Raw genomic sequence first — 25,238 nt, forward strand, 5'->3', positions numbered from 1 at the left:
CGTGCTTTGGGCAATCAAAGATGAAGGCCCTAGAGTGGTATTTTTACCATAAATGCATGCTAGTCATGTGAAGACATTAGATCAAGAATCAGATATTGCTTGAGTTCAGTAGTGAAGTGTTAAGAAATTTAGGGAGCCTGTAATGTTTTGGATATAGTGAGAGAGCTCCTACTAAGTGTATAGAATAAAACATAAAGGCCTGCGTTAAGGTGTTCTGTTTGATTACCTCATCAGATGATGGTAAGTGTTAGGACAATTATTGCCTCAAATAGAATGTAGTGTACAATTAACTCTATAGCAATAAATGTTATGATTATGGTCACTCCCACAGGTAGGGATTTCTGAAGGCTGTACCAGCTGAGTTCAGTCCAGGAGGCCTCATTGCTAACAGCTCTGCTGTTGACGTCAGTGGCCAAAGGTTCAATCTCTAAATATTAAAGGCACTGGGACATAGTTACTGAGTGGGCAGTCTGTTTCTCATCTCTAGATTAATAAACCCATTCCCCAGACCTAATCTGACCTGACCTTAGCCCCAACCTGACCCTTGATCCTGACTGCAGACAAGACGGCACACTCCTCCTGTTTGTTGCAGGGACTGGGAGGGTGAGGGAAGGCAGGGCTGGGGAGCACCCCAGGCCTGGAAGGAAGAGTTCTCACCAGTGACGTCTCACAGAGGAGTTTGCTCCCACGCACCAGGTTCCCAATGGTGATGTGGAAGTAGGTGTTGCCGCTGCTCCAGTTGGAGATCTTGGTGAACGGGTGAGTGGTCAGGATGTCCTAGGGGAGCAGAGAGAATCTGGGGCTGCACATCTGGACCATCTGACCTTACTCCCCTCAGCTCCAGCCCACAGACACCACCCACACAAAGGACCTCGGGCCCTCAGACAAGGCAAGGAGCAAGAGGGTAGAGGCCAGCTGTGCCATGGAGCTGCTGTGGGAGGCAGGCCTTGGTTGGGACCAGCTAGTGGGACAACCAAGGAAGCCCAGGGGGTTGTCACATGTGTGGGGCTGGAATTAGAGATTTTAAGAGGATGAGGAAACTGAAACTGAATTCCCAGATGAGATGATCCAGTGGAGTTGAAGGAGGGAGACAGAAAGACACAGCCTTGCAGAACACAGTGTATGCACTGGGTAGAGAAGCAGCCCAGGGAAGTGCCTGAGAGGGAGACCAAGGGAGAGGCAAGGAAAGCCAGGTGAGTGGGCCCGTGGATCCAAGAGGAAGGTGGTGGTCATTGCCCTCTTCGCCAGCAGCCCCAGTTGTGCTCTCCTGTGTCAGTGGTAGGACCTGCTCAGCCCACACATCTGAGCATCATTTACCCCAGCACAGCCTGCCACCTGACCAATTGTGGACAGAGAGCATTCTGGAGAGGGGAAGGGGTTGGTAGTGTCTGATGATACTGGAAGACCAAGCACTAAAGAGTTGAATGGATTTCATAGTGAGGACTTCGTTAGTAACTCAGAGAGCACTTTTGATGGAGAGATGAGAGGTAAGGAAGTAGACACAGGAAACATGGACAGCCTCTCAGGACATGTGGCCAGGAGGGTAGAGGAAGTGAGGATATTGGTAGCTGACAGAGTGTCTTGAAGTTTGGTTCTGGTGTCCTTTGTTAGAAATACAGACAGAAAATCCCCCCTTACCTGCTCTTCCCTGTCACTGCTCACCTTGGTTCTCGGATCAATGAGGCTGACCCCATACTTGTTGATGGCAATTAAGAGGATCTCAGGAAAGTTTGGCTCTGTAGTTTGCTAGTTTAAATTAAAAAAAAGTCAGATGGGGAACCCAGAGCAGGAAATGTTTTGTACATTTGGGGAGAAATAAAGCTGCCCCCAGCTGGGCTTAAGTCTGCCTCTCCCCCGACAACCTCAAGTTTCTACCTCTTCTGGATCCTCAGCTCTACCCTGAATCCTTTCATGGGTCCCCAGCAACTGGCAAGAGTTTCATCCCTTCTGTCCTCTTCTCTAGGAGTCCCTGAGGTCTCTCTCTCTCTCAGCTCTAAAGTCTCTCATCCTTAAAAGACCTCTCTGAACCCTATACTTGCCTCTAGATGCACTTGCCTACCTCTCTTTCTTGCACAGCCAAGCTGTGTCAAAGGGCCCCCGTCCCAGGTGTGTAGTGAGGCCACCACTCCTCTCCATTCTGACCTGTCCCCTCACGCCTCATGCCCATCCCCTCGCGCCAGTCTCTTCTCCATTCTCCTGCCTCTGGTCCCGTCAACCCTGTTCAAAACCCTCCAGGGCTGGGCACCGCCTTCAGGAGGAAACCTACCTGCCTCTCACCGCAGTCTGCTCGCCTCACACCTCATGCCCATCCACACTCATCCACTTGCGTTTCCTGCCCATGCCTGAGCTCTCACACTTCTGGGTCTTTGCTCAGGCCAGACTGTCTGCCAGGAACACTGCCCCCAGGGTCTCCCTGGAAAGCTCAGGTGCTGCCTCTCCCAGGAAGCCTTCTCAGCCTTCACCGTGTGGTTGGGCCTCCCAGGCTCTGCCACCTCCATGAGGGCTCCCCACTGTCACACAGATCATCCTCTGTTACTCTGACCTCTGTACACATCTGCCTCCCCTGCCAGGCGAGGTGCTGGCCCCTCAGTGTCCTAGGACTGAGCCCAGGGCCCAGTACTTAGCTGAGACACCTAGCTGGGACAAAGCTCAGGGTCGTTTCCTCCTTTCAGTCCCAGGCAGGTGGCAGAGACCACTGTAGTCTCCCCAAGTCATGGGGAGGAGTCCTGGTAACATGTGGTTCCCCTCCCCATCTCTGAGAATCACCCACCCACAGCATACCTTCACCTCAAAGAAGGCTGAGCCGAAGGTGGGCCACTTGAAGATGAGCTTCAGGAAAGCCAGCTTGGCCTCCTCCTTGGACTTCCCCGCGTGCTTGTTGAAATAGGCGACGATGGACTGCAGAGGGAGGGTGGGTCAGAGTCCTCTCCCCTGCCAGTCCTGCCCCCTGCACTGTCAGCAGCTGCCATGGGCCACGGGGGGCCAGCAGTCTCCCACTAACACCAGTTAACGGACTCTTGACAGCCCTTCCCTCCCCAAAGCAAGCAGGTCAAACAGTATCAAGGAAAATCGGGCCACCTTAGTAACCAAGACCACACAAATTGCTGCAAAGTGACCAGCTGAATTTACAGGGGTCACAAGAGATACTTCCCTGGGCTACTGTCCAGCACCTGCCCCCTTGACCCTGGGGTGTCCAGAGACCCATTCGGAAGTGGGGGGGGGCCTGTTCCCACTGTCTCCCTCTGTGCTCACCCGCTTCCAGTCGTCAGGCGAGACCTGCCGGATGAGGTCCTGGGGCACCAGCTCCCGGAGCAGCTTGGGGATACTGGGGAAGTAGGACTTGTCCTCCTCGAACTTGACCCTATAGATGAGCGCCCCCAGCTGCAGCACCTCTTCCCGCGTGCACTTGTGGTAGCCTCGGAGGTACTTGGGCAACTCCTGCCAGAGACAGAGAAGGTCACAGGCGTGGAGGCACCTGGGGGAAGCAGGCTTCTCCCCTTAAACACCTCCACCGTGAGGCTGGGTCCACCTGCTCCCCAAGGTGGGATGGCACAGGACAGGGAAACAGCCTTATGCCGCACAGAGGCAGTGCTTTACAATTTTAAATCAGAGCCAGGGGTGAATATCATCTCATTTACCCTCATAACAGTCCAGTGAGGCAAGCAGCTCCATTTCAAAGATGCAGACACTCAGAGGGACCAGCTGGGGCACCTGAGACTATTCCATAACTCTAGCCCCCCCACCAGGCCTGTCCTTCCTTGGGAAAAAGCCTCTCTGGCTGGCCACCTCCCACTGTGTTCCCTTGAGACCCACAGGCTTCCTCAGCAGCACCAGCCCCTTCCCCACCTTTCAGACCCAGAACCACAGTCGCTGAAGATGAGCTGACCGAAAGCAAAGATGAAGCCTCTAACGCTGCCCACAGACTTCTGGAAACTTAACAACCGTCTTATCCACTCTCTGAAGAGTAGGGAACCAAGGACGCCCTGAAGACACACTGCAGAGCAGGAACTACCCACCCACCTTGGGGTCTACTCAGCAGGTCTCTGCTTTCACAGTCAGTACTCAAGGCGGCTGCACAAGCACAGCCCCGAGCTACCGGGCAGCTCACCTGGTAATAGTGGAAGATGGAATCGGCCATGGGGTCCTTCCCCGGCACTGTGGTGGTCCACAGCTTCTTCATGAAGAACACTTGGTAGGTCAGCGAGGGCACGACTCCTGAGGCAGAGGGCAGGCGGTCACCCAGAAGATGCCAGCACAGAGGGCTGTCCAGCCCAGCACCAGCCCCGGAGGAAGCCCTAGCCTGGGGCCCCACCCACTTGGGCCTCAGGTATGGCACTCAGCCAGCACCTGCCAGCCCCAGACCTCAGACGATCCCAGGACTCAGCCTCACGTTACCATCCCTGACAGGCCGGGCTTTCTTTATCCAGTCCGTCAGATGTCGTACAAAGTCGAAGAAGAAGTCATTCTCAGGGACGCTGATGACCTAGGGACACGGTCATTCTAGTCCACTCATTTTAATTTGAGCAATACTGAGTTCTCTGATTTTCCCACCCAAGGCCTCCCCGACAACCCCTTCTCCAGAAAGATTCCTGCTTGCAGCCAGGGTGGGTGTCTGTGGATCAGCCCCATCTTGCCCCAATTTTGCCTGCTGAGTGTCTGGCCAGTGACAGTGACTCCACTCATTCAGCAAAGAGTCACTGATCACTGCCCTAGGACCTTGGGAAAAAAAGGCTGAGATGGGGGCCCAGTCCCTGCTTTGGACATTCTCTGGCATCCATTTCCTGAGCCACTCACAGACTCTAAGTCCCTCCCGCCCAGGTCCAGGACCTCACCCGATCACTTCGGGTCACAGTGTCTGGTACAGGGTCAGACTAGTAAGGAGACAGACATGGATTCACACAGAACTCTGGGTGAGCAACAAGGGGAAGCACCTGACCTGTACAAGGGTCAGGGAAGCCCCCAAGGGAAGGGCTTTAGAGCTGGACCTTTGTCCCCCCACATTTATGTCCATGGAAGTCAATGAGGGGCGGAGGCAGGGCCCTGTGCTTCAGAGCCACACCTACCTGGATCTGAGTCCCTGCTGTGTGATCTGGGATAAGTTACTTAACCTTTCTGAGCCCAGGGACTTGTGATCTATTAGTGGGGATAGTCACCCTCTCTCTTCAAGGGCTTTTTCAGAGGTGAACTGAGAGCCTGGCAGCTGAGGAACCAGTCAAATCAAATCTGGAAAGTACATGTGTTGGGGGGCAGGGTGAGGAGCCTAGTGTGTCCAGAACCCAGAGTGCCATGTGGATCCCAAGAGAGCTGTAGCCAGGCTGTGCAATGGCTCAGAGGAGAGAGATATAGGGACAGCGGCTGCATGGAAGGGGCCACTGCAGGGATGTAAGGAGGAGGCAGAATCAGAGGCCGTGTGCAAGAGTGCCTCTTCCTCTCTTGCCCCATCCTTCCTTCTGTCTCTCTCCCCACCCCCACCGTCCCATAAGCTCCCAGAGGCCCAGCAAATTTCCCAGTAGACAGCCCAACAGCAGGTAGATTAGCAACCAGTGACCACCCATGACCCACCTTATCTACAATTTTGACAAAGAGGCTGAATCCCTCGGAGGACTTGAGGAGCAGCCGGGCGGCGATATTCTGGCAGAAGTCCTTGGCCTTGGTGCTGGACTCCACCTCAAAGGCCTGGTGCGGGGAGGTACTTGCTTGGCTCTGGCAGGGCCTCTTGCACCTCTAATGGCTGGGCCTCAGATAGAGCCCCTTCCCATTCAAGACACCCTCCTTCTGAGGGGGCTTCCCCAGAGCTCAGCACAATGCTTAAGTACACAAACTGTTGCTGCTAAGTCACTTCAGTCGTGTCCGACTCTGTGCGACCCCAGAGACGGCAACCTACCAGGCTCCCCCATCCCTGGGATTCTCCAGGCAAGAATGCTGGAGTGGGTTGCCATTTCCTTCTCCAATGCATGAAAGTGAAATGTGAAAGTGAAGTCACTTCAGTCGTGTCCGACTCTGTGCGACCCCAGAGACAGCAGCCTACCAGGCTTCTCCATCCATGGAATTTTCCAGGCAAGAGTACTGGAGTGGGGTGCCACTGCCTTCTCCAGTATACAAACTACTATGTATAAAAGAAACAAGCTACAAGGATATACTGTACAACACAGGGAATATAGCCAATATTTTATAATAACTATAAATGGAATACAGCCTTGAAAAACTGTGATTCATGGGCTCCCCTGGTGGCTCAATGGTAAAGAATCTGCCTGCCAATGCAGAAGGCATGGGTTCAAACCCTGATCCAAGAAGATCCCACATGCCTCAGAGCAACAAAGCCTGTGAGCCACAACTAGTGAGGCTGTGCTCTAGAGCCCAGGAACCACAACTGCTGAAGGCTGCGTCCCGAGAGCCTGTGCTCCGCAACAAGAGAAGCCACCATAGTGAGAAGCCTCTGCGCGGCAACAAAGAGCAACCCCCGCTCACCGCAACTAGAGAAAAGTCTGCGCAGCAACGAAGACCAAGCACAGCCAAAAAAATAATAAAATCATCTTTAAAATGGTGAATCACTGTGTTGTACAGCTGACACTCATAATATTGTACATGAACTATACTTCCATTAAAAATAAATTTAAAAAAAAAGTAAAAGCACCTCCTGTCTGGATCTTCCCAGATGGTGCCCTTCCCAACCCCCCAAGAAGTTTCAAGCCTTGGCCTCCAGGGTCCTGGGTGTGGCTGTACAAGCGTGAGTGACGGCAGAGGCCAAGGAAGCGCAGAAGAGACAGGGCGGGTGGAATAAAAGAGACTGAAGAAGGGAGAAAACAAACTCCAGAAAGGTGAGGCGTCATGAGGGAGGAAGCCGCCCAGACGGGCTGAGAGGGATAGGTGAGTCCAGGGAAGTTTAGAAGAAGGAGGGCAGTTTGGGGGTCGGGGGGGATGTTCCATGTAACCTTCCACCAGGGACAGGAAAGGATTTTAGCAAGATTTTCTGTCCTTGTGTCTAGAATCCTAAAATAGTATTTCTGAGTCTCTAGTCTCTAAACAAGTTGTTAAGCTGCTTTTCAAACCAAAAGTTTCAATGTTGGTCTTGTTTATCTGAATGAGATGCTATGCTGGGATGGGGAAGGGAGAATAGATCAGAAGTCAGCCTGACCAAATGGGTGTGACAAGAAGACAAATAAGACCTCTGCCCAGGGGACCAAGGTAGAGGAGACTCAGGTCAAGTGAAAAGGACGAAAGGGGTCTGCAGGAGAGTGGACTTAGGACAACAGGGGAGGTCTGGGGCTGTGGAGCAGGCAGGCCTGTGCCCAGGAACAGAATGGGCATCGGGGAGGTGACATCAACACAGAGCTCAACTCGGAGGGAGAAAGCACGTTCCTGCAAGACAGAGACTCCTCCGAGAAAGGGAGGGATGACCTTGTCAAGGAAGCTGATCCAGTTAGTGGGAGGCTAGACCAGGAACCCAAGGGCTCCTGACCCAAGGAGTCTATGGCCCCAGCTCCACTGAGGGGCAGGACAATGGGGGCAAAGATGGGGGTGGTAGGGGAGAGGCATCAGGGCTGCCCCATGTCCCCAAGGGAGCCACGTCCTTCAGGGGCACCCACAGACGAAGAAGCCAGAGTCCCTTACCTCGTCAGTGTCATCAGGAAAGTAGACCTTGTGGAAAATCTGGGTGGTTTTGTGCTGGATGGCTTCCACCTCCACCAAGTGTGGGGGGTACTTCCGGGACCCATTTCTGAAAACCAGGTGAAGAGGGGAGGGGCCAAGTCACGAAGTAGCCATGGGAAGCAGAGAACAGAGGGAACTTCGGAGTCAGGCAAACCCCAGTCCTAATCCCTGTCCACCACTTCCTACTAGGTGACAGTCACAAACTCAAGTCTTTTGTTCCTCATCTGTAAAACAAGATTATAATGGTACCCACCAATAGGGATGCGGAGGGGACCGAATGAAGCCAAGGATGCAAGTGAGCTTCACAGAGTATGCAGTGCAACCCCGGCATCTGCCTCCCCAACAGACTTGACAGAAAATAGCTTTCTGAGCAACCAGACTCTCAAGCTGTCCAGAATGGTACTAGGCACTGCAACCTTTGTCTACTGGGCAGCTGTGGGACCCCAAAGATGGGTCCCAACCACTGTCATGACCTCAGCATCGCAAGGGACTCATCTCCCTAGCCCATGTGGCCGGAAGCCCATCCCAGGGCCCACACTGTGCCCGCTGCCCCCTGTCCCTTGCAGACAGCCGTACCTCAGGGCTTTCTGGAGTCGCTGCAGGCAGTCGATGGCAAGTGGGCAGTGCTTGCGGGACTGCAGGAAGCGCTGCACGTGGGGCAGGAGGATGTTGCTGGGTGGGAAGAGCCCTGTGCACAACCAGAGCAGCTCCCAGCCCCGCTCCTCACTGTACCTGCGGGAAGAGGCATGGTGTCCAGCAGGGCTCCTCACCAGGGCAGCACGTGCCTGTCCTCACCCCCACCCTTCTCTGAGACCAACATGGACCCACCCACCCAACAGTCAGATCCAAATATGCTACTCAAAATGTGGTCGACCAACCTGCCCCAGGCCACACACTTACTTGTCACTCGGAGGCAAAGTGCTTGTGCCAAAATGAAAATCACTATGTCACCAAGCACTCTGGGTTCAGTTAAGTTTGTTTGTTTTTTGTTTTTTTTTTTTAAGCAAGACTTTCCTATGAAGGAAGCAGTATGTGGTTTATTCTGGCAGGAGCTTTTTAACTCGCCTGTTACTTGAAGCAAGAGACACAGGTTCGATCCCTGGGTCAGGAAGATGCCCTGAAGGAGGAAAATGGCAACCCACTCCAGTATTCTTGCCTGGAGAATTCCATGGACAGAAGAGCCTGGTGGGCTATGGTTCAGGGGGTTGCAAAGTCAGACACGACTGAGCAACTGAGCACAATGAGCATGATTACTTGAGCAGCACTGAGTTAGACCAGCCCCAGAGCTCCCTCAGGCACTCCTCTGAGCTCCCTGGGCCTGGAAAGAGGGAAGCTTGGAGGGCTTCCAGAAGGAAGTGGCATCTGATCCAGGCTTGGAAGGATGAGGCAAATTCTAATATGCAGAGGATATGAAAGGTTTTCTTGGCTGTGGGCATGTACAAAAGTTTAGCTGTGTGAAAAGATCTGACATGTGGTCCAGTGGTGGATTTTTGTAAGAGATGGAGAGAGTGACAAGGCTAGGGAGGGAGTTGGAGGCCTGGGAATAAGGGGAGAGAGTGGGGCTTGTCTCTGGCTCTGAGATGAGCATGTGTGTGACTCCCCCTCCTGCCACAGTCTGGACCATCAGGGAGGAGGTGACACCCTCCGGGTCACCCCCGGCCCATGAGAATTTATGGCCAGAGCTTCTGACAGACAGCCTGCTCAGCCTGAGTGAGGGACGGGACAACTGCTCAGGAGATGCACCCACAGGCTGACAGTGGCATCTGGGCGGGAGACAGGTGTCCAGAGGAGGTGTCCAGGCAGGGGGCAGCGGGAAATGAGGAGGAGCTGGGGCTGTTCAACTTGGGGGAGGACAGACTCCGAGGGCACAGCCATCACCTTTGGTTCTTGACCCTCCTCCATGGACCTTGAGGGAGAGTCCCGAGGACACCTTCCTGCTCCAAATGAAGGAGGATGGCTCCCAGGCAGAGCTGCTGCTGCCTCGGCAGGGAGTGAGCTCCCCGTCTTACCTTCAGCGGTTAGCCCCAGGGGTGGGGGCCTGCCCCTCACCCTCCCACCACCCTCCCACCACCCTCCCCTCACCCTCTCCTCACCCTCCCACCACCCCGGCAAACCTGATGTGGTTGTCAGTCAGCTGCTTCAGGATCTGCACATACACCTCGTCCTTGAGGGGCTCGGCCTTCAGGGCTCCCTCGAAGATCTGGTCGGTGAGCTCATTGACGGAGCGCATCCTCTTGGACGGGTAGTCACCCATGTACTTGAGCACAGGTGGGGAGCCGTCAAGGAAGGCCGTGGCCAATCAGGGAGCACTGGCCGGGAGGCAGGCGGCCACTCTCTCCAACAGGGTCTGCCCTCCCTGACCCTGTGGCCCTGGCCTCAGGCTGCTCACCCAGGAGATGGACATAGTGTGCCAAAACTGCCCTACATGCCCGCTGCCCACCCTCTCTCCCCAGGTCCTCTGGCCACCCTGCTCCAGGCCCCAACCTCACAACAGGAATCCTTACAGCAACCAGAACCAACTTTCCAAATCCCAAATCCAACTGTACCACTCCCTGTGGCTGCAGGACACAGTCCCAGCTTCTTAACAGGCTTGGGGAACCTTTCATCCATCGGCCCAGGTCTTTGAATTCCCTTCTTGAACTCTACGCTCTAGCTGTGCTGAGTTAATCTGTGCCCTTGAAACAGCCAGGCTTTGTTTTGCCTCAGGGCCTTTATGCATGCTTCTCCCTCTGTCAGGAACATTCTTCACCCATCTCCCCTTGGACGGGCCCAGGCAGGTCTCCAGCCTAGATGTCATTTCATCCAGGAAGCCCTCCCTGTTCTCCAAGGCCAGGTAGGGCCACTGTGCTGTCGGGCCCCATCACAGCACTGACCCTGACCAGCATGCCTCCCCTCTCAAATCAATTACAGGCACCATGAGGCCAGAGTCTGCTCACCCCCGTGTCTCCATGCCTGGCCCAGCACACGGCACAGTTTAAATCTGTCAACCAAATGACAGGGTGTGAGGAGACAGCGGACGGGGACAGCCCCCGGCACCCTGGTAAGGGAGTCACCCCGTCAGCATCCCTCCATGTCTGCCCAGGCCCCAGCAGGGCCCCTTGGAAGGAAGTAGGTGATGAACACCCTAGAGGCCCAGCCTGGTCCCACCCTCCCCTGGGGGACCCCTCCCTGTGGCCCCTGCCTGCCCTCCATGTCACCCCCCACCCCCTGTGGGTGCGGATATCAGTGAAGGCCATGCAGGCCTCCTGTGAGAGCTCCTCGCTGCCCAGGATCTTCTTGAGCAGGGCCTGCTTGAGCGGCTCCCGCGTGTGGCTCCACAGCCGGTCCTTGCCGCGGGCCTTGGACACCATGACGCGGCTCAGTGTGTGCTTGGGTGGGGGCCTGCGGAGCACAGACAGTTGGCACTGACGGCCAGGTTATAACTCCAGCCCCATCCCACCCCGTGCAGGAGGCTGAGCATAGGGAACCAGCCCTGCGCTCCCCTGCTGTCCCCTGTGACCTGGGATGACTCACCAGCTCTGCCCAGGCCTTACTTTCTCAGCTGACAAATAGAGACACTAACAAGGCTGGCTGGGCCCCGGCCAGCCCTGCCTACCTCCCCAGCCTGCTCGCCCTGGCTCCTCTCTGCTCCCTCTGCTCAGGCCATGGCATGCACTGCCCATGGCACTCCTCCACCCAGCAGCCCAGACACCACTTGCCCCAGGAAGCCTCCTCTCCATCTCCACCCCTACCCAGCATCTCCATCACAACACCAGGCACACCGGACAACAGCTGCCTGCTTTCACGCCTGCCTCCCCACCAGGACTGTGAGTCCATGAGGCGAGAACAGGCTCACGTCCTGAGTGCCCAGGACTCCACCTAGGGCAGCATAGCCACAGGATCTCAAGTGAAGGAAGGATAAGATGACACGACATGAGAAGGGTCACCTCGATAGACTGAAACTGCCCTCTGGCTCCCTCTGACCAGGCCCTTCTCACAGATGGGGGCACCACAATGTGACCCCACTACGCAGACCAGAGAGTAGCAGAAGCCTGTAGTTCCTCGCCTGTCTCCCTTTCCCCATCACCTGAAGTAGTCGTAGGAAAACTCCTCCAGTGTGTAGGGCTTGGCGCGCGCCTCGGGCTCTGCCGTTCGCAGCTGCAGGAGTCGGATAACATCCTGCCTCTGGTCGGGGGTCATGGTGACCAGGGCCTAGAGACCAAGAGACAGGAGCTGAAGTCAGCTCTCCAACTAGGGGCCCTGGATCAACATGGTAAAGCCCAGAGCCTTCTTGACTGGGGCTGGGGAAGACTGCCTTCTTGGGGGTGGGCCCTGGGCCTGTCTGACCCGGGAGCCCCTTTCTTTCTGGGGAATCTCTGACATTACCACTGCTTCCATCATGCTGGGCTTAAGACCCTTCCCTCAGTGCCCTGTCTCAACGAGGTGGGGTCATCAGAAAGCCTGGACAAGGCAGGGGACACAGTGTGAGAAGTGGCTCAGGAAACATCTGGAAAGCTAGGTTCCAAGTCCTCAGTGTTGGCTAGGGGGATGGGAAGGGAGATTCCAGAGGAGCCAGGGCCTGCCTTCCCAGCTCTGACCTCACTGCCTTTTTAGACAGTGCAAGCCCCATCCCCATCCTCCCATCCCCTAGGCCACTCTCCTCTGATCCTCCAGCCGGGGTAGGTCCTCATCTGAAGCAGTTTCTAGACTCCTCTCCACCTGGGACCAGTTTAATAGTTGCCCCAACTTTTAAGTTTGTGGTCCCATGAGACCCCTGGATCATCTTCATAGAAGCGGCACAGCATGAATCTACAGTAATCCCCCACTCTTATTTTATGATGTGGGAATAAGACAAGGAGGGGCCAAGGAGCCTCCCATCCGTCTACCACCCCCAGCCAGCCACATACCACAATCTCCCTCGGTGGCATAGTGACAGTAGGCATGACATAAACGCAGTCAGTGGGGAAGTCCCCACGCTGCTTGGTCCTCTCGTTGATGCCGCTGGCCCAGCCCGAGTTCATCACCTGTTCGCCCGTGTCGTGGTCCAGGATGAGGAGGTCCCCCTTGGCGAAGCTGAGGAAGCCGGACTCCTCGCCCGCTGGAAGGCAGAGGTGGGCGGGGCCGCACGGGTGTCGGGGGAGGGGCAGAGAGGTCCGAGGTGGGTTGGAGCACCTTTATTTGGGTTGATGATCTATAAGCCGCTCCTCCCCACTGGAACTGAGGCCCTGTCCCTCTCAGGTCTGCTCAGGAGCCACCTTGCCACAACCCCCCACACAGACACAGTCGTTGGTCGAAAGCCTTCCATGGCTCCTCACTGTCCTAAAAGATATTCCTCGACAGGCTCACAAAGCCTATTGCTGGTGACTGTCTTTCTGACTTCCTCTGCCTCTGCCTTCTTGCCCCTTCCACCTTCCCTCACCCATTTCAGCCAAACCGATCTATCTGCAGTTCCCAGCCTCCAACCTGTGCTCTCCAGCCTCAGCTCTGTGATCCTCTCTGCCCCAAACATTCTGCTCACACAAATGTCCTCCCTGAACCCCAGGCTGCATGGGGGCCACTCCCTTCAACCCAGGTTCCCATAGCCTCTGAGCTTCCCAGGTCACTGCTCTGTCACAGGGACTGTCACGGTCTGCTCCCACCCCTTCCCCACGACGGCAGGGCTGGGGTTCATCTCTTTCTCGAGCTCTGCCCAGGACCTCAAAGGCCTATGGACCAGGGATGCACGGTTTATAGTTGCTATTGCTATCATCACTTGAAGATGGTATTTGGGGAACACTGAGGAGGAACCCCTGATCTCATGTGGAGAAGGTGGCAGGTGATAAGTATGTAGGATCAGGGGGAGGGAGGTTTCCCATGGGGCACAGATCAAAGGCACAGAGGTGAGCTGTTTGGTCCATTTGGCACAGCAGGTGTCTAGGGAAGGCAGAGTAACAGGCACTTGAGATTTTGAACATCAGGAGAAGGCCAGGGCATGCGATCTACCTAACACCCTGACCCAGGAACTGGCAGCTGGTGCCAGGAGCCACTCACCAGGGTTGGGGTTGTCCTGCAGGGCCACCACATACTTAGACCTCTTGCGGAGCCCCTCCAGGAAGGTGACCACCAGGTCACGGATGTCCTCAGCATTGCTGGAGGTGAAGGTGTACTCATCCCCCTTGATGGTGGCCAGCGTGAAGCTGGGGGCCGCCAACTTCGCTCCCCTGCATGACCAACATGGAGAACAGGGCCCCGTCGGGGTCAGTCCAGCACAGCCCAGGTCAGAGCAGCCCAGCGAGAGCAAGATACGGCACTCCCTGAAGGAGACCAAGGCCAGCCCAGTCAGGAGTGGCCTGACCAGAGAGAGGCCGGCCCAGCCAGGGTGACAAAGGGCCCCGGGAGCCAGAGCTCAGCCTGAGTCAGCCGTGGCTGGGCCAGAGTCATCCATGGCTGGGCCAGAGTCATCCATGGCCTGGGGAGGCCTGCCTGGGGAGCTCACTTCCCTCTTGTTGTCTAATTCCTACTCACCCTTTAGGGCTCAGCCTATCTACCATTTCCTCCAGGAAGCCCTCCCACAGACCTCAGCACACTGGTCCCTACTTGAAAAATGGCTTATTTGATGTCCATCTCCCCTCTCAACTGCAGCTACAAGAGAACAAGGATTATCTTGGCACCACTGCATCCCAGGTGCTCGGTCAGAGCTGGACATGACCCAAGTCTGGCCCACATTGGACACAGCTCAGAGACACTCCTACAAGCCCCGGATGGGGGTGAGGCACTGCTGGGAAGAGTCCCTTGCAGGACCCACTCCCCACGCTGCTCCCATATGCATCGCGCTTCTCTGTTTACAAAGACTCCCATCAACTGTGGCTTTTTTTCCTCACCACTGTTACTCTGTTATTGCAGGAAAGTTAGGACCTCCATTTGAGAGATGAGGACATGGAGGCGAGTCCCACTCAGGCCCCTGGGTGTCAGGCCAGCTCTTTTTGCACATGTTTGACTGTCCCTGACTGTTCTAACCACTGTTCTCAGCACAACCAGGAATGTGCCATAAAGACCCACCCCCCACCCTATTGGGAGGAAGGTGCCGGGGGTCTGCAGGGCACAGCACATACTCTCAATCATGTGCGAGCAGGACAGGCCACTGTGTGTCTCTGCATCTTGGTCATGTCCTCTGTGAGGTAGGGGCTTCCCTCCAAGGCCCCCATGACCTGCAGGAAAGACCTCGGAGCCCTCTCCTCCCCGCTCTGTCTGACTGTGTCTCCATCTGCCTGCTTCACTTCAGAAAGTGTTGAATCAGGACCCTGCACTTGAGTCCCACCCCTGCCACTGGCCTTTGTGCGGCTCCGGACAAGTCCCCGCCCTGCACTAAAGCGGGGTGTGAGGGGCTAGACTGACCTACTGCTGGACACGGCCATGATCTCGGGGAAGGACAGCTCCAGAAGCACCTGCTCCTGCTCATCCACAAAGTAGACACCTGTCCAGTTGACCGCCACAATGACGTCGTTCTTGGGGAGGTTGGGGCCTGGGGCAGAGACAGGGGCACTGAGAGGGCGCCAGCCCAGGCCCAGGCCCAGCCCTTCCCAATCCTCATAACCACCATGGAGATGGCCAGCGTGGGGTACACTGATGTCCATTTTACAGATGGGGGAACTGAGACTTAGAGAACACAACTTCCCCACAAGACAAAACCCCAGATGCAGTGGGAAGAGAGTGCTGGATTAAGGAACTGGGTTTGCACACTGTCCCTACCGCTGGTCTGTGCGACTTGGGACAAGGCCCTGAGAGCGGTGTGGTAGGATATGGAGGAGGTGGGTCACACTAACTGAGCCCCAAAGGTTCCCTCCAACCCGATATTTGGTGGTTCTGCAAAGCCAGCACCAGCACAGGGCCTGGTATGGAGCAGGTGCCTGATGCTGACGCCCAAGGATGACTAAGCAAATGGCCCATGTGGGTTTGTGACAGCTGCATCCACTCTCAACTTCATGGGGTCAGCCACCCTATTCTGTACACAGTAGGTGCTTTAATGACCACATTACTCAGTTGTTCCACCCAGTGTGTGGCTGAGCACCTACTAAGTGCCACAGAGCCCTACTGGACTGCAGAGAGGGAGGATCTGCTCAGCACACTGACCTGGGGACCAAGCAGCCATGCGAGCAGAAGGCTGGTTGACCGGGGAGTCTGGCCCAGGCCACTCTCCTCCCCTGGCTGTGAGCTGAAGCCCTCGAGGGAGGGATGGGAGGCAAGAGGGCTGGGGTTACCTGAGAACTTGTAGGCTTCATAAAACCTGGAGAAGAGCAAGGGCCACTTGAAGCGGGCATAGTTGACCACATCCTCTTTGACCTTCTGAGCATCAGTTCTCCTCTGGGCATAAATTCCCTGGAGGCACACAGACAAGGACAGGGGAGAAAAGACATGGCACAAGCTCTGTCCCTGTCCCCAAAGCCAGAAGCGGGCCCTGGGCCACTATGTCCTTGTATGCACCCGGCCTCACCTCACCCCACCAGCCCACAGCATCCCCATCGCTCTGTCTTCCTCCAATTCCACCAACAGCAGTGAGCCATTGAGACACAAGGGCAGTGGGCAGGAGAGGTGTTTGGGGAACAAGAACATGAGTGGCTAAGGGTGGGGGAGCGGTGCCAGGCATGACCAAGAAGAGGGAGTGGGAAATGGGTGGGCAGGAGCCAGGTCATACAGAACTGTGGGTGAGGCCACCCATCGCTGCAAGGCTGGGCATTTAGTGGAAACTGACAGGTGAACCTGAGAGTTAGGAAGACAGCAGCGTGAAGAATGGTTGAAGCCTGATGGGGGCAAGCGGCTGGGGGACAATCCAACACTTCCACAAGAAATGAATGCACCAGTGTTTTATTGTCTGAAAATATCCTGCTGCATTTTAACAAGCACTTGGTGGGACTGAAGTAGGACTGAAGTGATCAGAATGAACCTATAGTTTTTATCACCTACAAATACAAGCATGGATAAAGACACATGTGTGCCAGCACCTAAGCGGTTGCATTTCCATGCACTAAGAGGGCCCGGAAGCAGTGCCATCCCAGGAGCTGTGACAGGACTTCCCTGGTGGTCCAGTGGTTAAGAAGCCACCTTGCAATACAGGGGATTTAGGTTCGATCCCTGGTCAGGAAACTAAGATCCCACATGCCTCTGAGCAGCTAAGCCTGCAAGCCACGACTGCTGAGCCTGTGTGCTTTGGAGCCGGGGCACCACAACCAGAGAGTCCATGCGCTGCAAGGCAAGACCCACGTGACGTAACCAAGATCCCGTGTGCTGCAACTAGGACCGGATGCGACCAAATAAGGAAAAAAGAAAAGAAAACCCAGGAGTTGTGAGTATTCAGGAATAAGGGGCTCAGTGTCGCAAGTCTAATCTCCAATAGCTCAGAAAAATAACGGGTATGTGTGCTGAGAAAGTCACAGCAGCAGTGGGACAACGTTAACAAGTGGTGAATCTGGGTGAGGTGTATACTGTACACAGCAGGTCCAGTTTTTTTAACCCACAACTTTCTCATAAGCTTGAAATTATCTCAAAATAAAACATGGGTACCCCTCTGACCCTAAAAATCACACTAATTCTCTATCCACCATACGATGGGTCTGGCCCAGAGCTCTGGGCTGCACAGGCCAGGCACTACAGTCCAGCAGAGACCCAGTGAGCTCGGTCATGGGCTCCGGGAGGGCAGAGAGCACACCTGTTTTGCCCACAGCTGAGTCTCCAGGGTCTGCTGCGGTGCCCAACACACGGCAAGCACCCAAAATGAAAGGAATTCATGAACAGCAGCACCCAACCCAGAACAGGCCACGTGTCACATGCACCTTGGTGGTGGCCACCGAGGACCCGGGGAAGGCAGAAGAGCCGAGGTGGGGACGGAGGCTGGAGCTGCTGGGAGACAGAATGGATGGGCTTCAGCAGCTGACCCGGAATGAGAGGTGAGGGAAAGGAGGTTGCAGGAGCGGGTGGGAAGGAGAACATGCGTCTCTTCTGGGGGCACTGAGGACAGGGAGGTCCTCGGGGGTGAGCCAGGCCTAGAAGCAGAGAGGATGCCAGGAGCGTTCGGGTACAGGTGGAGACTTGTGGGCAGCTCACCAGGGAAGGCAGAGCTCAGGGGGAGACACGTGGGGCTCCCGGGTTAGGAAAGAGGCCTCATGGGGAAGGGGATGAGACACACTGATCTTGGAGCCCTTGACACCTTGTGTGCAAAGATGATTCTGCTCTTATACAACCAGGGCCTGGAGATGGGGGTGGGGGGGTGGCCTATGGACCCCTCCAGCAGCCAGGGTCCTCCCACCCTACAAGGCCTCCCCTGCCCTACTTGGGGTGGGTCTGTTAGTTTAGAACAGAGCTACTCAGGGCTGGTTATGGACCTGGGGCCTCAAGTAAGAGGCAGAGGGAGGCCTGTACCTCGAATTCCCCAGGCAGGAAGTTGAGCCAGAGCTCTTCCAGGGAGAAAGGAGGTGCACCTCCTAGAAGCTTCTCTAATGTGCAACCACCCTCCTGACCTGCAGGGCTAGCAAGAGCACAGGACTGGATTTAATCCATCTGTGTCCCTGGCGTCCAGCCCAGAGGGCACAAAACTCCAGTGAACCGATGTCCACAGTGGAGAAAGGCTGCTGGCAGCCAGGAAGTCAAGGTGCCATCCTGTCCCCCCATCCCATGGATAGACAGATGTCAGGTAAGAGCCGTGACCCCTTTGAGTTCTCAGGTCCCTACCCCTCATCCAGGTTACCATAAAGCCCTCCCTTCGAAACCCCAGCCCTCTGACCTTCTTGTGGGCCGCAATGGCCAGCTGGGCCCACTTCTCCAGCGTCCTCAGTGGTGTGATCTCGCGGTCAGGGATGTAGGTGGGAACGAGGTTCAGCAGGCGCTCCAGGATCATTTCGGAGCCATAGTCCACGAAGTACTGCTGGGAGGCCAGTTCAGCCAGGTCATCCTCCTAGGTAGGGGGAGAGCTCATCAAAACAAGCTCTGGGAAGCTGTTCCAGGCCACCAAGCCTCCTGTACTTTCAGACCCAGCCTTGGGGACTCTGTGCTCTGCCTAACTCACCGGGAGCTCCCATCTGCTTGGTGGAACCATGAGCAGCCCAAGGGCAGGGTCCCATGTGCCTGCTCCTGGGCCCCCACCTCAGCACCAGCACAGAGCTGGACTATGCCCAAGGGCACATGAGCTGACCCAGAGGGACCAGCCAGCCCATCAGTACTGGGTCAGCCACTACATTCTCAGCCTGGTGAGAAGGGCCTTCCCTGGAGAATAGGAGGCCTGGGTATGAGACTGTCAGAGGTGGGTGGATGTATCACCATGACTACCTCCATCACCACCGCGACACTACCTGGGGATAGTCAAGGTACTGAGCAATCACTGGGCTATACTGCAGAGGCTGCGGAGTGCCAGATGGGCACTAAGCATTTGCCCCTTTTCTGCCTAAGCCCGGTGCATGGCAGCCCCAAAGATGCCTGCCCGGGGCTCCCTTGGGCTCTGGAAGCAGGAGTGATAGAGAAAGACTCTTGGGCACCTTGAAGACAGTAGTTTTCCAACCAGCTTAAAGTATTTCAAAGTTTTAGCCACTGATATGGCTATACAATATATTCTACTTGAATATCAGTTCACCAACACCAAAACCATTATTACCCCACCACCACCCTCACCACCATCATCATCACTACCCTTACCATCACCTGCACCATCACTGCCTCCACCATTGCTGCCTCTGCTGCCAACACATCCCTTCATTTCCATCCTCATTCCTCCATCTAATCACCAGCAGAACCACAAATGTCATAAAACCATCAAAAACAAAGCACCCACGTCAGTCCTGTCCTCAGAGATAAAAGGATACATGTTTGCAAACTCTGCTCTAAATGAGTGGATCTCTTACTCCTTTAGAGAAGTTTCTAGAGTAATTCAGAACAATACAGCAAGATGCACAGAATAAGATGGTAGACTGAAAGGACCTGAGCTCACCTTCTCTCATGAAAACACCAAAACCACAACTAACACTGGAAAATCATCAACAAAAAAGGACTGGAACCTACCAGAAAAGATACTCTACTTCCAAAGACAAAGAAGAAGCCACAATGAGACAGTAGGAAGGGTGCATTCCCCATAAAATCAAATCCCATATATTCTGGGTGGGCAACCACAAACTGGAAAATAATTACATTGCAGAAGCTTTTCCACAGGAGTGAGAGTTCTGAGTCTCATATCAGGCTCCCCAGTGTGGGGGTCTGACGAAGGGAGGAAAAGCCCCCAGAGCATTTGGCTTTGAAGGCCACCTGGGCTTAACTGCAGGAATTTTACAGGACTGGGAGAAACAGAGACTCCGGTCTCAGAGGGTGCAAACAAGGTTTCACGTGCACTTGGACCCAGGGCAAAGCAGCAGCTCCATAGGAGCCTGCAGGTCTTGGAGGGTCTCCTGGAGAGGTAGGGGGGACAACTATGGCTCACTGTGAGGACAAGTACACTTTTGGGGGAGGGACTGGGTATTCTTTGGCATAGAGTTGTCCTGGAGGCCACAATTTTGACATCAAGATGTGGCCCCACTCAACAGCCAAAGGCGCCAATGCTGTGATGCACCAGGCCGTACAACCAAAACGACAGGAACACAGCCCCATCCCATCAGCAGACAGCAGCTTAAAGTCTTCCTAAGCCCACAGCCATCTCTTAAATACACCCTTGACACAGCCTTGCCCACCAGAGGGACAAGATCCAGCTCTAGCCACCAGTGAGCAGGCACCAGTCCGTCACACCAGGAAGCCTGCACAAGCCTCTTAGGCTAGCCCTGTCCACCAAAGGGCAGACACTAAAAGCAAGAGGAACTATAATCCTGCAGCCTGTGGGACTGCAAACATAGAAAGACAAATTGAGGCAGCAGAAGAATATGTTCCAGATAAAGGAACAAGATAAAACGCAGAACAACTAAGTGAAGGGGAGACAGACAGCCTACCTGAAAAAGAATTCAGAGTAATGATGATAAAGATGATCAATGATCTCAGAAAAAGAATGAAGGCACAGGTTGAGAAGATAAAAAATGTTTAATAAAGAGCTAGGAAATTCAAAGAAAATTAGAGATGAACAATAACTGAAATGAAAAATACACTAGGAGGAGAAATAGAATGAAGCAGAAGAAAGGATAAGTGAGCCAGGAGACATAAAGGTGAAAATCACTGCCATAGAACAAAAAGAATACAGAAAAAAAAATGAAATGAGGATAGTTTAAGAGACCTCTAAGAAAACATTAAACACACTAACATTCACATTATACAGGTCACAGAAGAAGAAGAGGGAGAGAAAGGGCTGAGAACATATTTGAAGAGATAACAGGTGGAAACTTCCCAAATACAGGAAAGGAAACAGCCACCCAAGTCCAGGAAGCAAAAAGTCCCATACAGGATAACTTCAAGGAAGAACATGCTGATACATATTAATATACTGACAAAAATTGAAGACAAAAAGAAAATATTAAAAGCAACAAGGGAAAAGCAGCATAGGAATATCCGTAATGTTATCAGATGATTTTTCAGCAGAAACTCTGCAGGCCAGAAGGGAGTGACACAATATATTTAAAGTGATGAAATGGAAAAACCTCCAAACAAGAATACCCAACAAGGCTCTCATTCAGATTCAATGGAGAAATCAAAAGCTTTACAGACAAGTAGAAGCTAGGAGAATTCAGCACCACCAGACTAACTTTGAAACAAATGCTAAAGAAACTTCTCTAGACAGAAAAGTCTACAACTAGAAACAAGAAAATAAGGAATGGGAAAGCTCACTGGTAAAAGCAAACATGCAGTAAAGGCAGGAAATCATTTACACACAAAGATGATATCAAACTCAGCAATTGTGAGAAGAGGGTACAAATGCAGGATATTAGAAATGTATTTGAAATTAAGCGACCAGCAACTTAAAATAGTCTTGGATACATGTAGACTGCTATATTGAAACTTCATGGTAACCACAAGCCAAAAATCTACAATAGATACACACACAAAAAAGAAAAAGGAATCCAAACACAACACTAAATATAGTCATCAAATCACAAGAGGAGAGAACAAAAGAGGAAGAGAAGAAGCAAGAACTACAAAAACAATCCCAAAACAATTAACAAAATGGCAGTAAGAACATGCGTAAGTGAGTGCTAAGTCACTTCAGTTGTGTCCAACTCTTTGCGACACTATGGGCTGTAGCCTGCCAAGCTCCTCTGCCCATGGGATTCTTCAGGCAAGAATACTGAAATGGGTTGCCATGCTCTCCTCCAGGGGATCTTCCCAACCCAGAGACTGAACCAGTGTCTCTTACATCTCCTGCATTGTCAGACAGGTTCCTTACCACTATCGCCACCTGGCAAGCCCCAATAAGAGCATACATATTGGTAATTACCTTAAAGGAAAATGAATTAAATGCTATAACCAAAAGACATACACTAGCTGAATGGATACAAAACCAAGACCCATGTATATTCTGTCTACAAGAAACCCACTTCAGATGTAGGGACATACACAGACTGAAAGTGAGGGGATGAAAAAACACATTCCATGTAAATAGACATCAAAAGAAAGCTGGAGTAGTAACACTCCTATTAGACAAAATAGGCTTTAAAATAAAGACTGTTATAAAGACAAAGGAGGACACTATATAATGACCAAGGAATCAATCCAAGAAGAAACTACTATAAATATATAATGGACCCAACATTGGGGCACCTCAATATATAAGGCAAATGCTAACAGCCATAAAAGAATGTATTGACAGTAACACAATAATAGTGGAGGACTTTAACACCCTGTTTACATCAATGGACAGATCATCCAGACAGGAAATCAATAAACAAACACAGGTCTTAAACGACACATTAGACCAGGTGGACTTAACTGATATTTATAAAGCATTTCACCCAAAAGCAGCAAATGCACATTCTTTTCAAGTGTACACAGAACATTCTCCAGAGTAGATCCCATGCTGGGCCATAAAGCTAGCCTTAATAAATAAAAAGTGAAATCACATCAAGCATCTTTTCTGACCATAAAGCTATGAAATTAGAAATCAGCAACAAGAAAAAAAATTGTACAGAAAACACAAACACATGGAGGATAAACAACATGCTACTAAATAATCAATGGAGAAATCAAAGGGGAAATCAGAAAATTCCTAGAGACAAATGAAAACAAAAACATGATAATCCAAAACCTGTGAAATGCAGCAAAGCTGTTCTAAGAGGGAAGTTCATACAATACAATCTTATATCACACAAGAAGAAAAATCTCAAATAAACAATCTAACATTACACCAAAGCAACTAGAGAAAGAAGAACAAACAGAGCCCAAAGTTAGTAGAAGGAAGAAAATCATAAAGATTAGAGTAGAAATAAATGAAATAGAGACAAAGAAAATAATCCCAAAGATCAATGAAACTAAAAGCTGCTTCTTCAAAAAGATAAGACTGATAAACCTTTAGCCAGACTCATCAAGAAAAAAAGGGAGAGGGGGCAAATCAATAAAATTGGAAATGAAAAAGGAGAAATTACAATACCACAGAAATACAAAGGATTCTGATACTACTACAAGCAACTATATAACAATAAAATGGACAATCTAGAGGAAATGGACAAATTCTTAGAGACGTACAATCTTCCAGAACTGAACCTAGAAGAAATAGAAAATACAAACAGACCAATCACAAGTACTGACATTGAAACTGTGATTTAAAAACTTCAAACAGACAAAACATCCAGGACCAGATGCCTTCACAGACTAATTCTATCAAATATTTAGAGAAGGATTAACACCTATATTTCTGAAACTGTTTCAAAAAATTGCAGAAGAAACAACACTCCTAAACTCATTCTATGAGGCCACCATCACCCTGATACCAAAACCAGACAAAGATATCACCAAAAAAAAAAGAAAATCACTGATGAACACAGACAGAAGAACCCTCAACAAAATACAAGGAAACCAAATCCAACACTACAGTCAAAGGATCAGACACCATGATCAAGTGAGATTTATCCCAGGGATGCAAAAATTCTTCAGTATTGGCAAATCAATATGATCAACCGAATACATGCAGAAAACTGAAGAATAAAAACAATACGATCAACCCCATACAAGCAGGAAAAGCTTTTGACAGAATTCAACAACCATATGTGATAAAAATTCTCCAAAAAGTGGGCATGGAGAGAAACGAACTCAACATAACAAAGGCCATATATGACAAAACCACATCTAACATCCTTCACCATGGTGAAAAACTGAAGGTATTTCCTTTAAGACCAAAAACAAGAGAAGGATGTCCACTCTTGCCCCTTTTATTCAATGTAGTTTCGGAAGTTGTGCCATGTCAATCAGAGAAGAAATAAAAGGAAATAAAAGGAATAAAAGAAATCCAAATTGAAAAAGAAATAAAATAGTCACTGTTTTCATATGGTATGATACTATACAGTAAGTCCCCTACATACGAACCTTCAGGTTGTGAACTTTCAAAGGTGTAAACATGTTGCATGTCCAGGCACATAAGTCAGTTCATGTATCTGGCATACATTGTCACATGTGTGCACCCTCTCCAAGCAGCCGGCTGTGCTTTTGTGTACTTTACTGCACAGTACTGTATAGAGTACTGCTGCTGCTGCTAAGTCACTTCAGTCGTGTCCAACTCTGCTCGACCCCATAGACAGCAGCCCACCAGGCTCCCCCGTCCCTGGGATTCTCCAGGCAAGAACACTGGAGTGGGTTGCCATTTCCTTCTCCAATGCATGAAAGTGAAAAGTGAAAGTGAAGTCGCTCAGTCGTGTCCAACCCTCAGCAACCCCATGGACTGCAGCCTACCAGGCTCCTCCGTCCATGGGATTTTCCAGGCAGGAGTACTGGAGTGGGGTACCATCGCCTTCTCCAGTATAGAGTACACTAGTACATTATCTTTATTTCAGGCTAGATCTGCAAGAGGATGACTTCATTGAACTCCTTGCTATGCAACACAAGGAGTTTACTAATGAAGACTTGATGGAACTGGAGGCCCAGACACAGGACAAAGAGAGACGAGAGGAAGAAGTAACCAAACAGATTCACGACACAGGGAATGGCAAGATCTTCTGGATTTGAGGAGGCACTACCAGTTTTGAGGCACAGAACCTAAGCACAGAACAGTGCACGAAGCTTGCAGCTGCTGTTTAGAATGCCATCCAGGGCCACTGTGTCATGATGATGAGAAAAAAACAGCTTCTACCCAGACATCGCTGGATCATTTTTTCAAGAGGGTAGATAGAACTGAATCCAGCAAGGAGCCAGAACCTGTGCCGTCAGTGTCAGACGTAAGTGAGACTGCAGCTTGCCCTCCATCTCCTAGTGCTGGTGATCCTTCAGCTCTACCATCTCCTGCCTCCTCTCCCTCCTCCAGTCAATAACCTTCTTGCCTGTTTACTCAATTCCAGCCTCTCTATGCCAGGGGTTGTACTGTACTTTGAAGGTACTACATGCAAGATTAGAAATGTTTTATTTTGCTGTCTTTTATGGATTATTTGTGTGCAAAGTACTATAAGACTATTATAGTATAGTACTATATAGCTGATTATGTTAGTTGGATACCTAGGATAACTGTCAGACATAAAACAATTAGACTCATGGATGCA

General features: G+C 52.0%; 1 protein-coding gene across 3 annotated transcripts in view; it reads right to left on the reverse strand.

The window, feature by feature from the left end:
* The window catches only part of MYO7A (myosin VIIA), a 103,972-nt gene that overhangs the window by 5,861 nt on the left and 72,873 nt on the right, over nucleotides 1-25,238 (reverse strand). Inside the window, exons 32-48 of one of the 3 annotated variants that reach the window (XM_027562807.1) lie at nucleotides 18,383-18,553; nucleotides 15,867-15,984; nucleotides 15,004-15,130; nucleotides 13,660-13,922; nucleotides 12,537-12,727; nucleotides 11,717-11,841; nucleotides 10,874-11,031; nucleotides 9,765-9,918; nucleotides 8,227-8,382; nucleotides 7,612-7,717; nucleotides 5,563-5,676; nucleotides 4,396-4,483; nucleotides 4,109-4,215; nucleotides 3,253-3,438; nucleotides 2,782-2,898; nucleotides 1,663-1,746; nucleotides 658-777 (exon numbers count right to left, since the gene is read on the reverse strand). In XM_027562807.1, the coding sequence (XP_027418608.1) occupies nucleotides 658-777; nucleotides 1,663-1,746; nucleotides 2,782-2,898; nucleotides 3,253-3,438; nucleotides 4,109-4,215; nucleotides 4,396-4,483; nucleotides 5,563-5,676; nucleotides 7,612-7,717; nucleotides 8,227-8,382; nucleotides 9,765-9,918; nucleotides 10,874-11,031; nucleotides 11,717-11,841; nucleotides 12,537-12,727; nucleotides 13,660-13,922; nucleotides 15,004-15,130; nucleotides 15,867-15,984; nucleotides 18,383-18,553 (2,385 nt within the window). Of the gene's footprint in view, nucleotides 1-657; nucleotides 778-1,662; nucleotides 1,747-2,781; nucleotides 2,899-3,252; nucleotides 3,439-4,108; nucleotides 4,216-4,390; nucleotides 4,484-5,562; nucleotides 5,677-7,611; nucleotides 7,718-8,226; nucleotides 8,383-9,764; nucleotides 9,919-10,873; nucleotides 11,032-11,716; nucleotides 11,842-12,536; nucleotides 12,728-13,659; nucleotides 13,923-15,003; nucleotides 15,131-15,866; nucleotides 15,985-18,382; nucleotides 18,554-25,238 lie in introns of those variants that run through there. The other 2 variants (XM_027562808.1, XR_003514674.1) reach the window with 2 other exon arrangements.

This window comes from Bos indicus x Bos taurus, chromosome 15 (assembly GCF_003369695.1).
Source record: "Bos indicus x Bos taurus breed Angus x Brahman F1 hybrid chromosome 15, Bos_hybrid_MaternalHap_v2.0, whole genome shotgun sequence".
NCBI classification, from domain to species: Eukaryota; Metazoa; Chordata; class Mammalia; order Artiodactyla; family Bovidae; genus Bos; species Bos indicus x Bos taurus.